The sequence below is a fragment of the Scleropages formosus genome, chromosome 17 (genome assembly GCF_900964775.1).
Source record: "Scleropages formosus chromosome 17, fSclFor1.1, whole genome shotgun sequence".
NCBI lineage: Eukaryota > Metazoa > Chordata > Actinopteri > Osteoglossiformes > Osteoglossidae > Scleropages > Scleropages formosus.
Window position 1 is genome coordinate 24,128,119 of NC_041822.1, and position 14,262 is coordinate 24,142,380.

The 14,262-nt window shown below is 49.3% G+C and overlaps 3 protein-coding genes across 3 annotated transcripts in view; all 3 read right to left on the reverse strand.

The window, feature by feature from the left end:
• Positions 1-276: 276 nt before the first annotated feature.
• LOC108921880 (beta-crystallin B2-like) lies at positions 277-1,969 on the reverse strand. Its single transcript, XM_018731601.1, has 5 exons — positions 1,910-1,969; positions 1,468-1,586; positions 815-947; positions 572-714; positions 277-451 (listed from the first exon to the last, which is right to left on the reverse strand). The coding sequence occupies exons 1-5, from the start codon at positions 1,967-1,969 to the stop codon at positions 277-279; spliced, it is 630 nt and encodes a 209-aa protein (XP_018587117.1).
• A 6,181-nt stretch (positions 1,970-8,150) lies between these two features.
• Positions 8,151-11,045, reverse strand: LOC108921853 (beta-crystallin B3-like). Its single transcript, XM_029259535.1, has 6 exons — positions 10,982-11,045; positions 10,320-10,405; positions 9,717-9,835; positions 9,438-9,570; positions 9,176-9,318; positions 8,151-8,347 (listed from the first exon to the last, which is right to left on the reverse strand). The coding sequence occupies exons 2-6, from the start codon at positions 10,392-10,394 to the stop codon at positions 8,158-8,160; spliced, it is 660 nt and encodes a 219-aa protein (XP_029115368.1). The 5' UTR covers positions 10,395-10,405; positions 10,982-11,045; the 3' UTR covers positions 8,151-8,157.
• Positions 11,046-13,516: 2,471 nt separating this feature from the next.
• Positions 13,517-14,262, reverse strand: part of si:ch73-138n13.1 (uncharacterized) — a 36,855-nt gene continuing 36,109 nt past the window's right edge. Inside the window, exon 14 of the mRNA XM_029259728.1 lies at positions 13,517-14,108. The gene's annotated coding sequence lies outside the window, so the exon portion shown is untranslated. The remainder of the gene's footprint in view (positions 14,109-14,262) is intronic.

Consider the following 14,262-nt stretch of genomic DNA (forward strand, 5'->3'; position numbering starts at 1 on the left):
CACATTTCTACAGGCTTCGTGGTGCTGGAGGCAAAAGAAAAGATGCTTAAGATACAAAACTTCTGAGTGTGAGTGCAAGCATTGACACTGAGGAAGCACACAGTGCCTATAAACACAGACAAATTTACACACACGAGTGATGAGTAATCTGTCTTCCCAGAGATTTATTTGTTTTCTAAACCAGGGATTTACTTTTTCAGTTTCCTTGGGAAGGGGGCAGGATGCAAAGGGCAGGGTGGTCTGGCAGCTGGGTGGGGGTATCTGGGTGGGGGGACCTCAGCTGGAGATGACAGGGTTAAAGGCCCCCCTCTGGTGCCACTGCATGTCCCGGATGCGCCGGACAGACTGGACCTGGGGGACCTGGGCTCCGAAATCAGCACTGTCCTTATACTCGCCCTTCTCAAACAGGTACTGGTAGCCACGGTAACCAGGGTACTGGTAGCCCACCCAGCTGGGGATGTAGAGAGTGGAGGAGTCAGTTGACTAATAAGTGGTCTAATCATCAAAAAAACCAAACAAAAAAAATCGTCAAAACATTTGCCGTTTTGTGGGCGGGTTCAGCCGGACTCACCTGCCGTTTTGGACACGCACAGAAGAGACCTTCTCCTGGTAGCTATGGGCATGGAAGCTTGGAACGTCATCGTCCACGATCTCAATCTTCTTCCCTGTAAACTTGGGGTTTTCGTACAAGGTGATCTTGTGCCCGAGGCTGTCCTGTACGGGGGAAAGACGGGAGAAGCAGAGCGGCGACCGGAGCGTGAACAGGCCGACCCAACACAGGCGCGGTCCACTCTGGGAGCAGCGGCTCTCTTACCACTTTGACGGGGCGAAGGGCAGCAATGCTGCTGCTGTGCCGGCTGTTGGTCCAGGCATCCCAGCGGGGGTACTCTCCCTTCTCCAGCACAAACTGCTCTCCGGTGCAGCCGGCCTTCTCGTACCCCACCCACCTGGGGGCACGAGAGACAGTGCAGCAAGAAGAGCATTTAAACACCAAGCAGACAAACACAACGTATAAATACACACATTGGGAAGTTCAAAAGAAATACCCACAAGGCATGAACAGCTCCTACTGTAAATGGACCTTTTTTGCATTAACACTAGCTGTTCAATATCTGGTCCCTGTATTATGCAAAAAATATCAATATTTTTGAACATTTCTCTATTTGACTCATTTGTCTAACATCTTTGTGCAACGCGACCTACACTGTGCTCCTTACACTGATTTACCCATTTATTCAGCTGGGTTATTGTTAGAATATTGCTTAATGGTAAGTCTCTCAATCGCAGATCGAACCTGCGATCTTGTATTTCAAGGCAACAAGTCAAGTGTGCATCTTGTTGCCAGTCCAGGAGATTGATATTTCGAATCTTGAGGCCCTGCTGTTGTACCTTTGAGAAGATACATATCCACCCGCATCCCTCGTTCCCAGCCCCGTCTCCCGCCCTGCCATCATCCCTTGCACTCACGGTCCGCACAGCACTAGGATGGATTCCACTTTTTCCACCCCTGCCTCCTGCAGGTCAGTGCAGAGCCCACTCAGCTCATGACAGCGGCCCTGGAAGTTCTCCTGCTCGTAGATGACCAGCTGTGGAGCAGGGACAAACAAAAGTAGGAGAAAAGCAGATTAATATGTAATTACTCAGTTTTACTGATTACCCTGCGCTCGGGTGACTCTTACTCTTCAACAGATGCTGCAGTGCATCATGTTGACACTCAAAGTGGATGACATTCAGCCAGGTGCATCTCACCTGCACAAATAAGCAATACTTAATAGTGTATGCTTGCAAGTCTAACTACCACTTTACCATAATAAATCAAGGGAGCATGATCAATATTGTACATTCCTGCTCCTTTCCTATCCCTTGTTCAGCTAGCCCCACACCCCCCATACACCCCTCAGCTGCCCACCTTGAAGGTGGGGCCTGGCTGCTGCTGTTTGGCAGGAGAGCCTTGGTGGTCGGTGGCCATGTTCGACAGGGTGATTGATGATGAGGAGATGTCTGGATCCAACAGGAAGTGGAGAAAGGGTTAACAGATGTCCTCTTGTACCATTCACTTTCTGATATCCCGCGTACATTTGCTGACGGGATGCTGCTAACAGGACAGTATCGGTAGGAGGACGGACCGCTGACTAGTTACGTGAGGGGAAAGAGCATATATGAACACATAACTTTTCATCGGTAAAGCCACACCTGGAATATTGTAAATTCCGCTCAAATGTCATTCTGCAGCTTAATGCAACGTGCTGTATAGCAAACAGACACAGAAAATTAATAAACACAAGTATGAGCAATGCGGTCAAAAGTGGAGCCAAGAGCTGTAAATAAACTGGAGACAACAGTCATAATTTGTTGTAGACAGATGTGGATGGCAACAGCAAGCAGCTCCTAATGTTCACCGCTGAGAGATAGAGAGAGGGGAGACCTGGAGAGAGACGATGGACGGAAAGAGGGACACACCGCAGCCTTACCCAGTAACCCAGTACCTGCCTGCGCCCGTGGTTTGTCCCAGCGCACTGGGGGCCCATTTATAGTGAGCTGGGCTGCATGCCTTGCCAACGTGCTTGTGTGTCCCAGCCACCCTCTAGATAAACCCTCATTAGGCACTTTAACCACAGTTGTGGATGGAGGGGGATGTTTGCCACTTTCTGCCTAAAACCCCCCACCCACCAGTCCCCTCGGAGCTATTTCATTAGTAGTCAATTTTCACCCACCGCACATTGTCTGATATTCAAATGATTCAGCACAACTGCAGCCAAGAGGTGGATGATCAAGCTGGGCAGAGGATATGCCCAACACTGACTGGCAGATGGAGAGAGGAGTAGGTTCGAGGCAGGGGAAGAGGCAGGGCAAAATGCTGGGTACGAGGCAGACTGAGAGATGAAACAAGAGGCATGTTGATAGGCAGAGCAAGAGCAAAGCATGGAGAGGAGAAAATCCCCATAAAGAACTTCATGCCAGTTGCAGGCCTTCATCAGCTCCAGTAAATCCAGTAGGGTTAGCGAGTCCTCACAAGGATTATTCCCAGGCTGAAATTGGTCAGAAACAGCTGTTTGAAAGGCATATTTTCCCAGCATGCACTCTCTTTGTCAGTTTTTGATGTTCACTGATAGTTCCTGTTTGCTAAAAACCCAAACAGTGCCCTGAAATAGAATATACAGTATTACTCAAAAGTTTGAGTACACCAGACTTGTCTGGGCTAAAGAAACAGACACTGGACATTTGAGGAAGTCAGTCTTATGGACCAATGAATAAAATTATAAAGTATTTGGGCCTAACTGTTGAGTATTTGTGAGATGCAGAGAGGTTGAGTGCATTAGATGTGCCTTTGTGGTTCCAATTGCCCAGTGTGGTGGCGACAGTGTAATGATATGGTACCGCTTTTCCAATCACAGAACTAATCTTTGTCTATGTGAAGTCTATGACAAGTCTTTACACCTTTAAAAACTGTAATTTTACATGTTTTTATAAATCTGGATTGGTTTGTAATATGAGGGAAGCTTGTGTTCAAAGTTCCAGATGGAAAGCAACATGGCTCAACTTAAGAAGAAAGTGTATTTGTGTCTGTTACAACTCATTTTGCAGAAATAACATTTTTTTATTATTTACTAACTGTAAACATAATGTTAAACCCAACACTGTTAAAAAGTTGGGCCAAACTTTGCCTTCAGAAGACCTTAATTTCTCCTACTAATACTGTCACTGAAGTCCTTAGATGTCCAAAGTTGGAATTTAAAATGTTCTTTGAAAAGGAGAGCCCAACAGAAAAAAAAGAAAAGTTTGTCACTACAAAACTTCCCATGAAGGTTCGCTGATGTTCAGGTCTGGTGACTGGAGAGACCATGGAAACAGCTTGGCATCATTAATTAAATGTTGGGCTAAAAGAGTAAGTTGGAGAAGAGGCTCAAACAATAAACTTGCACATACACGCGTATTCATGGCTGCAACGGATGAGCTGTTGCACCCGGACTTTCTCATTGTTTCGGTCCCAGTCTACAGGCCAAGTGCTGAGCAATGTGGAAACCAGCTCCATTCCAAATGCTGTGGCAGCTGAACATGACTCATTAATATGAAATGATGCTTTCACCCAAGGAAAAATAGTAAATATCAACTGAGGTTCAGGAGCCTCCAAGCTGGAACCAGGACACGACCCAGTCTGTGGGCTGGGGAGATGGGAGGCTCTGATTCAGATGTTGCCAGGTTGACCCACTCTGCCTCACTGTTGTTCTCGATGCTGGCAACCTCCCCCAACCCCTCCCAGGAGTCACGTACAGGTGGTCCTCTGTACTTTGCTTTGCCAGCTGTTGGTCCCTCAACGCCACAAGAAAAGGGCAGATTGATTCCCTTTTTCTACCGCATAAGCACAACTCTTACTGTTAATTCACTTGAACTTAATCCAAAGACATCTAAACACCCCCTAGTTCTGGATTTTTAACCAACTGTTTTATTGCATGTTTTAAGAACCACCCTTGTTAGTCCCTCTTGGCATGAAGTGCAACTGTTTGGGAACGACTCCAGATTCTTAATGCTTCGGCTGGTTTTCCAAGCTGTGCACAGATTGCATTGCCGCACTTAACCTGCAGTAACCTTCTCAAGGTCCTAATGCTTGGACCGCGGTGCGAGTCTGATTCCTGACATCTGCTGACACGTAAGCTGAATTTTGAGATGGAGGATTTGGACTGGCCATGGGGCGTTGGCTTCTGCTGCTTGAGCGCCTCCTACGGTCAGGTTCCTGGAGCGCTTCTGCATCCCAAGGAAGTGAGCAACTTACTCGGTCTATCAGCGTCCAGTGCAGGGTCATGGTGGTCCAGAGTCTATCCTGGAAGCATAGGACATGAGGCAGAATACACCCTAGATGGAACTCTAGTCCAGCGCAGGGCAATCACACACACTCATTCACCCACACACACTCACAGTACAGCTGACTCAGTTCAAAATATCTCATCATCAAAATATAATACTTTTGGAAACATATAAACCTTTATGGGTCTCAGAGTCATGGGACATCCTTAACGAGGTGGGGACAGACACCACCTATAAAGGAGATGTAAGTTTAAATGCAAGCCCTGTTGGGATGTTTTATAACATGTTCTCTAAGGTTTATAATATTTTTTTCAATACTGCATGGTATTACTTCTAGTACAGAGATCAGGTCCCTCTTTAAAGTATCAAGTGTTTTAAGGTTGCATCATTAAGTGGTCTTATTTAGTCCGGTTTACATTTGTTCGCTTTGTTGATGCTTTTTCCAAAGTGAATTAAAACGTTAAGCTACTTACAATTATTTACCCATTTGTACAGCTGGGTATTTTTTTTACTGGAGCAAATCAGGGTAAGTACCTTTCTTAAAATAATCAATAAATGGTCATTATTTTGGCAACAGCTTATTAGCGTTCTGAAAATTAAGGAATATAGTTTAAAATTGGTGTGAAAGAATACCTTATAATCTCTTGACTTGGAAAAAATTGAAATTCATTTATAAAAAAATTGATTTAGAAAAACAGCATAACTGGGAAATAAAGAATATATATCTATTCCTGTCTTTTTGGAATACCATAGTAACAATTTCATGTGTTTCAGGCTTAATGTGCTCTGAGAGGGTGAGGATGTCATGGAGATGAACTACAGCACACACATGAGATCTTGTTTATTTAGATTAATTAAATTCCTTACAAGCACATTTTCCTGAGCTTGGGCTCAGTCACAGGCCAGAATGGCTCCATTCAGTTTGGGAATTCTTTCCGAACGGAGGCGTAAAGGGTAAAACAGTGTGACAGCACTGAAAAGAGGATGGCTTTCAGATGCCTGAGCAGACAGGGAGCTTTTTGAGCAGAACCAGTGAGACGTGGAGAATGGATGAAGGCCTTTGTTTTCGCCACGGGAATTAAATAACTGGGCTTTTTCATATTTCCCGATGATGGCCTGGAAATCTCTGGAGATTTCCATAAACCTTTTCAAAACAAAATAAAAATAAAACATGTGAGAGGTGTTGTCAGAGGAAGCTTCTGTGTAACGCGGAAAGGATGCTCCGGTGGTTCGATCGATAGAATCTTGTCTGAAAGATGACGAAAGGTTTGCCAATGGAAAGGAATTAAAAATTCTTACTCTTTCTGCTGGTTTAAACACTATACGGCAAATTTATATACAGTAGGTCACTGACTTTCGAACATCCATCCATCCGTCTTCTTGCCCGCTTATTATTCTAGGGCTGCGGTGGGAATAAGGAGAGCAGGAAAGGCCAGACACCCCTGTCTCTTGCAACTTCTTCCAGCTCAACTCTGGGATCCCCAGCCTCTCCCGAGCCAACTGGAAAATATAATCTCTCCAGCAGGTCCTGGGCCTACCTCGGGGTCTCGTCTCGGTTGGTCGTGCCTGGTATACTTGCAAAGGGAGACGCCCAGGGGACATCCTTACCAGATGCCCGAACCACCTCAACTGGCTCCTCTCAATGTGGGGGAGTAGCGGCTCTACTCCAAATTCCTCCCGGACGACCAAACTCCTCACCCTATGACTTACGAACATTTGACTTACAAACTTTTCACTGTTCTGACCTAATCTGAGAAGTACTTATTTTTTCATAAAGAGGGCTGGCACATCCATTCAAATCCGACGAGAAAACTTCTCCCAGTGCGTCAACAGATAGCGATCGAGAGCAGTCAGCGCTGCCTTCAGTTCCTCAAAATCCACCCCTATGGCTTGGACATCTAGCAGTTTTGGGCTGTCAGTGAAGAGCCACTTCTCTGTCATCCTCCCCCTCCACATAATACCTCCGGCTCCAAGCTGCTGTCTGCACTTTAAGGCAAATAACTTGAAAAATGGTTGACGTTGTTCAAAAATTTCTTATGCTATGCTTTGTTGTTTGTACTCCTCTGTTGAGTATTCATGCATTTCATGAGATGTGGGAGGGTGAAAAAGAGAACCTCGAGCCATAAATGAGCACAAACACGCTGGTCTAGCTCTGGGAAGGATCCTTATTATGTGCTCTAATTTACAAGGTGTCGGAAATACACCTGCCAGGAGACTCCGAACAGCCGGGTTTGGGCACCAGGCGTCCCGGCTCACCGTCGGGCAAGAGAGAGCCGGTGCGCGATGCTGCTCTGTTCCCGTCCGGAAAACCCCACCGTCGTCTCCCTCCACGCAGAGTGTCCAGGTTGCTGACATTTATATTACCCTTATTTATTAAACAGACTCTTTTTTTCAAAGCGATACACAACTCAGATATGATTATCCAAGTACAGTGAAGTACAGACACTTAATCCAATAGCACCATTAACGCTGGTACACATTACAGCGGTAAACTCCTCGTAGAAGTGATGACGAGCCCGTCCTGCTCCGTGTCACATTCGATTCGTCATCTTTCCAGTAATGAACCAACTCTCAGTCCAAACTGAACATGTAAGTCGGGGTCCAGCTGTACTCCATCACGCTATATAGGCCTCTATCGACTGCAAAAGTGAAACGTGATGAAGGAAGTTTTGTGTTCAAAAATACGTTAATAGTACTGACTCAGTGTAATAAAGGTAGTAAACTGAGATAAACTGAACCACACAACCCTTACTGTGATTTCAGGGTCAAATTGTGCTTAAATACCTGGATCCCGCTGTTATACTTTTTCAGTAGGAACTTTCATTAGAGGAATTTAAATCAATTGTTTAAAAGGCTAAAATGTGAATTTATAATTGATGAAATCAGATAAAACTAAGCAATGGAATAAGATGGGGAGGGATTGCAGGCTTTGGGTGCCCTATGGTATGAGACACACAAACACACACACAAACACACACTGTCTGAAACCGCTTGTCCCAAGTGCGGGTCACGGCGAACTGGAGCCGAACCCGGCGACACAAGGCGTGAGGCCGGAGGGGGAGGGGACACACCCAGGATGGGATGCCAGTCCGTCACAAGGCACCCCAAGCGGGACTCGAGCCCCAGACCCATCAGAGAGCAGGACCAGGCCAAACCCGCTGCGCCACCGTGCCCCACCGTGGTACGACCCTAGACCCTAACAGCAGAACTGGTATTGGACAGACATCACCAGCGCAGAAGGTTGGTTCTGATCTCAAAGCTTTATTGACACCTGTGATGGACAGGTCACCATTTTCCAAAATCTGCCAGTCAAAATTGCACGTGGCAAGCTGGGGGGGGGGGGGGGGGGTCCTCTCACCCGGAGCCATCTCCTGTGAGCTTGCAGCCTGCGAAGGTGCCCTTGCGGTGCCAGCGCATGTCGCGGACGCGACGGATCGACTGCACCTGCGGTGCCGTGGCGTCCCAGGCGTTCCAGTGCTTGAAGTCGCCCTGCTCGAACACAAACTGGCGCCCCCTGTAGCCCGGGTAGGTGTAGCCCACCCAGCTGCGGAGGACATGGAGAAAGGGGGGGGAGTGATTGACGTGAGCGAGAGTATCAGGTGGCGTTTCCAACATCGAACAGGTGCCCTTCTACTTCAGTACGGATTTAACGCTGGGGGATGTCGGGTTGGGGTCACAATGACATTCCCTCATTTATGTGACGCTTTTCTCTGAAGTGATCGGCGAGTTTAAGCGACTTACGCTGATTTACCCTGTTGTATCATCCTGATCTATAACAATCAGGACGAGACAGCAAGCTGACCATTCCCAGAGAGTTAAAACAAGTGTGCATATGAAATATCTAGGATCTTTAAAAAATGAGCGTACAAGAAGGTGTAGGTAACTATAGCTGAAAATTGGAGGCAATTTTCCCTTTAAAAATCCCTCTATATATAATGCTGGTGAGTCACAGTGTCTGAGCTGCACGTTGGGACATAGGTTCGAACCCTTGCTCGGGGTGGACGGAGTCTGCGCGTTCTCCCAGCGCGCACGGGGAAAGCGCTTCCGCATCGTCCCTTACGTTGAAAACCACGCGATTGGTCGCGACGGGTCAAATTTGACTCGACGGCGCTTTCTCTCTGCTGTTTGTTTACGGTTGTCATGGCGAGATGAGCTGTCCTGTGACAGACGTGTGAAATCTTGGACACCAAAAGAGAAGCAATCCTCAAACGCCGTAAGGCGGCTGTCTGCAGGCCGTGCCAACATTGAAAAATGAAAAAATAAATAAATACAAACGTGCACCCACACCCGCACACACACACACACACACACACACACACACACACACACACACACACACACACACACATCTGTGCTGCTGTCAATCCCTTACGTTCCATTGATGGCCTTCACACTGGCCACACGGTCCTGGAAGCCATGACCCCACAGGCTGGGCACGTCATCGTCCACCACCTCCATGTGTCGGCCAGTGAAGCCCGGGCTCTCAAACAGCTGGAGTTTGTGTTCGCCTCCATCCTGAGAGTAGACAGAGGCACAGTGCCGCACACCATCACGCGCACCAGCTCTCGCGCACAAGCTCGCTCACACGCACACACACACACACACACACACACACGGAGACACACGGTCCTCACCACGTTCAGAGGTCTCAGAGACTGGAGGGAGCAGCTCTTCTGACTGCTGGTCCAGGCATCCCAATGAGGATACTCCCCCTTCTCCAGGACAAACTGCTCGCCCCCGAAGCTGCGGCGCTCGTACCCCACCCAGCTGCGGAGGGCAGAGGACGGAGACCTGAGACCCCCCCCCCCCCCCCACGGGCAGCTCCTCGATGCAGGGGAGCGCGAAGGAGCTGCGGCGAGGTGCGTGTGTGTGTGAGAGCGTGCGTGTTTATGGAGAGACGTTCCTGCACTCACGGGCCGGAATCCACCAGCAGGGAGCCCACCCTCTCCAAGCCGCTCTCCATCACATCCTTACACTCCGCTGACAGCTCTGCCTTCCGGCCCTGGAAGTTCTCCAGCTCATAGAGCACCACCTGTCCAGACCGCAGGCAGGAGGACAGACGGGAGGAGTGTAAAAAGCAGCAGTGTGTCGTGTGGGCGGAACAAGCCCCCCGTTTCAGGAAGCCCCCCCCCCCCCCCCGCATCCCTCACTGATGCACCACATCCCTGATGGCCCATGGCGAAAAGGAGCACATCTGCCCCGTAATGAAGGACCATTTCCAGTCTCGGTGTGGCGAACACCTGAGGAAGGGGCTTCGCTGGTCACTCCAGACCACAAGCTGAAATAGTGGCGGCAGCGCGTCATAAATCATTTTCCATTTCGCCCTATGCATGTTCAAAAACATTTGGTCTGGGCTTCCGGAACGTTCTTCTGCGATTGACCCAGATCCACAGGCTCGACGGAGGAATGCAGCCACTCCTTGCGAAGTGTATAATTTCAAGTTGGCGAAGGAGATCTATTCCGAAAGTGAGGGCAATTACAGCGCTACCCATAATGCACTAGCGGATGGTGGTTACCTTGTAGGTGTCGCCCATCTCCCCTTGACTCCGCCCACTCTCGAGCTGCTCGAAGACGGTTTGCTGCTCCGTCATCGTCCTACTTCCTCTCCGGGGAAGAGAGAAGAGAGTAGATGAGGGGGGTGGAGACGAGGAGGGACAACAGCGGAGAGTTGCACAAACTCACAGTTGACATGAGGATTGTTTAATTAAAATTATTACATTTCATAGGTTTATTGCCCTTGGTTTTAAAGAGCCCGTCGCAAGTTCCGCCAAATGGAAAAAGCACAGAAGGGAAACATGAGACTGATTGTTAGGTTACTAACATCCATTTATCCATCCTTGATGGGAAGGAAGATGCTGCTTTTCAACATATCAGCTGGTAAAATTCAATTTTTACAATTTTCACAAGCAAATTGGCCCAAAAGAGTCTTATTTTCCACCGGGATTGAGCCAACGGAGACCCCCCCCTACAGTGTCCGGTGGCAATTCTACCTGTTTACTCCGGAGCCTTAAGAAAGGGGACCAGCGAGGCTCCCAGAGGACGGAGGACAGACCCCGGAGGGAGCAACGAAGACTGAGACGAGACTCCAGAAACAAACCGGAAAGACGGAGAAAGACCGGAAAGAAACCATCCTCTAACCGACCGGGGGCAGCGGTTGAGCCGGGAGGGCTCGCTTTACCTCGTTTTTTTACCCGCCGGTGCTGTGCAGTGCCGCCTCTCCCTGCCTGTGCCCGCTGGGTTGTGCCAGGGCCGGCTCCTGTCAGGGCTTGGGGGGGACGCCGCCAGCGCCGGGGCTATTTATCAGCTATTTCTGACCACAGCAGCAGAAATAACCGACCTGTTGATACAGCAAAAGTGCGTCGCGCCGCCATTGTCCGCACCCTCCACCTCGCACCCCGGGCAGCTGGATGCGGATCAGGCCCCTCGTCCGGCTCACAATGGCGAAGGCTATGAAGAGATCAGCTGGCATGGCCACCAAGCGGCCCGCCAACCCGCTGGCACATGGGCAGCGAGAGCGAGAGGGCGGTTGAGCCAAGAGGATTGAGCGAACGCGCTTGTTCAGCGAAAAACAGAGCCCCTTTGGTGATGTCCCGGCCCTGATGATCCCCCACCTGACACCAACGAGGAGCAGGCGGACTTTTCTCACTCTGGAGTTCCGTCATGCTGACGGGAACACAACTGGCATCCTGGCACCGCAAACGCTGATCTGGGCACCGGCTCTTTATTCTGGAGGACCAGCTGGCCGTCGAACCGCGGTAAAGTGTGGGGTTGGCAGTTGAAAAGTAAATGTCCAGCTACTTTTTTTTTTTTTTAATTCACCCAAGTGAAAGAACAAAAAGTTTACTGAGTGATAGGAAAAATAAGTACCAGGTGAAAAAAACTGAACGTCTGTCAAATTACTTTGAGTCGAATTGGACCGGGTACCATTCTGAACCCTGGACCATGTTGCCAGCTCCGATATACACGTCCAACTCCTAGGAAAATGTATTTTAAAAATAATTTACATCTGCCGTGGCAATAAAATTAGGTTTTGTCAATTAGATTCCTTGCCAACACAGGGAGAACATGGAAAGTCCACACACACCGACCCAAAGAGGCCAGGAGCTTCCCACTGCGCCACCGTGTGGCTCCTGCTGGGTTTTACTGATCACCGCGCACCTTTTTTCTCCAAAGCAACTTACAACGTTAAGGTACCTACAATCATTTACCCTGTTACACAGCTGAGACATTTTACTGGGGCAGCTCAGGGTAAGTACCTTGCTCCAAGGCACTACAGATGGAGGTGGGATTCAAACCTGTGACCTTAAACCCCCAAGACAGCAACTCCAACCACCACACTACCAGCTGCCCAACCAAAAGAGGTGTGGATGAGCAGGAGGTACCATAACGGGCATATTCAGAACCGCTTGTCCCATACGGGGTCGCGGGGAACCGGAGCCTAACCCGGCAACACAGGGCGTAAGGCCGGAGGGGGAGGGGACACACCCAGGACGGGATGCCAGTCCGTCGCAAGGCACCCCAAGCGGGACTCGAACCGCAGACCCACTGGAGAGCAGGACCCGGTCCAACCCACTGCGCCACCGCGCCCCCCGGGTACCATAACGCTTACGGGTAAAGTTGTACGGGTCACCTCTTGCTCCTGCCGTAGGACCCTTGAGCAGTGCACTTACACTGAATTACTGCAGTAAGATACCATGTCTTAAAAATGAGCAAACCCTCGTACCTCACCTTACAGCAGAGTCTGCTAAATAACGGTTATTTATCTGCCGAACACAAACTCCAGACTTGGATCTGTCCTGGAAGTCGGTGGTGACCAGAGCTCAGACTCTGCGAGACAGGAAATCCAGCGGAGAATTCAGCAGATGTGGGACGTGGGGTTGTGGGAATGGCCGCTGGGGGATTGGGAGACACGGTAAAAACAGGGTGGAAAACCCCGCTGGCTATTCCTGTCGATCAGCAACATCGCAGCATCATTTGAGAAATCCCCCTTCGGCCACGACCGAACTGAAGGTGAGCGGTCGAGCGCCTGTCGACCGCACTGGGGCTCCATCCAACGGGATGCGATGTAGAAACGCCAGGATGCAAGAACCACGTCGACCACGACTGCAGCGTGGTCTTCGCCAGGGTTCTCCAACAATTTCTCGCGAAAGCGCTACCGGACACCGGCTGCGGGTTCAAAGGCTTCCTCGCGTTAGGCTCCGCCTTCTGTGTGCACTTTCCCACCGCTCACTAGAGGGCGCCGTGTCGCACTTTCAATTAAGTTCGATTATTTAACACGTTTAAGTTGGAATGTGGCGTATAACTCGGGTGCGACACCTTGCTCCCGCAGGAATAATAAACTGACCAGGGTCCCAGCATAAAAGTCTTTATTTCTCATTATCAGCGGCATTTTTTTTTTTTTATGACAATGAACTTGCATTTTTCTTTAACCGCTCAGCTGCGTTGGATGGTAGAGCTGATGATATCTTCACCGGGGGATGGCCACGTGGATCCGGACCCCACAATCCGCGGTGTTCCCGACCCAAGTTTCCCCCAGATAGATGCTACAGCTGGGAGTTTTACAGGTTACATCGTTTTGCCCCCATTTGATTAACATTTATACTTTATAGTCAACAAAAAAAGTACAAATATAAAACAGTTCACAATGACACTTACTATACTCACTGATGTATACTGTATGTCTGATTGTTATTTCGTCACCGTTTTGTTCTCTATATCACTGGAAAAACAAAATTTAAAAAAGACAAACTATGGCAATGTTGTGTGAGCGTTTGCTAAATGTGCCAACTCACACGCGACGATGCGCTAGATCAAACATTTCACTTAAAATAGAAAATAATAAAGGTTTTCGCTTGTGGACTTTTTCTCCCCCCCACTGTAATTTTTATTTCCCAGTTTGATGGAGCACTTCCAGGTGGAGAGGCGATTGGTCCTGCAGGCCATCCTTCCCGAACGGCAGCAATGGCAACAACAACAATAACAACAGGCTAAGAGTCGTCCGTCCCGGTTCTCGGCGTCTCTGCGCCGCCCTCCTTCCGCCGGGAACAGATCGAGGAGCTACGCATGGAAAAATAAAAGCAGTGTCCTTGCACGTTTCTGTCCAAAAAAATAGATCTTCTGAAAAAAGGCACCATGCACATGTATGCGACCCACCCAGGCAGGTGGGTGGCGGGTGGGGGTGGGGATTTGGGGTGGTGCGGGGGGTGGAGTCGTCATGGCAGCGGCGGCAGCCCAGTTCGGTTCGTATCCCCGTCGGCGGTTAAGGCGTCCGTCCTTCCTCTACGCATTCTCCAGCTTAAGGCAACCTGGGAAGGAGCAACAGGAACATTAAACTTCCCGGCACATGTATGCGACCCACCGGAGTTTCTCTGACCACTAGGTGGCGCTGTCGACAATTCACACGGCTTACGTCTCCTCCTTTATTTGGCCGACACTTTTCCCCCAAGCGGCGTACACCGA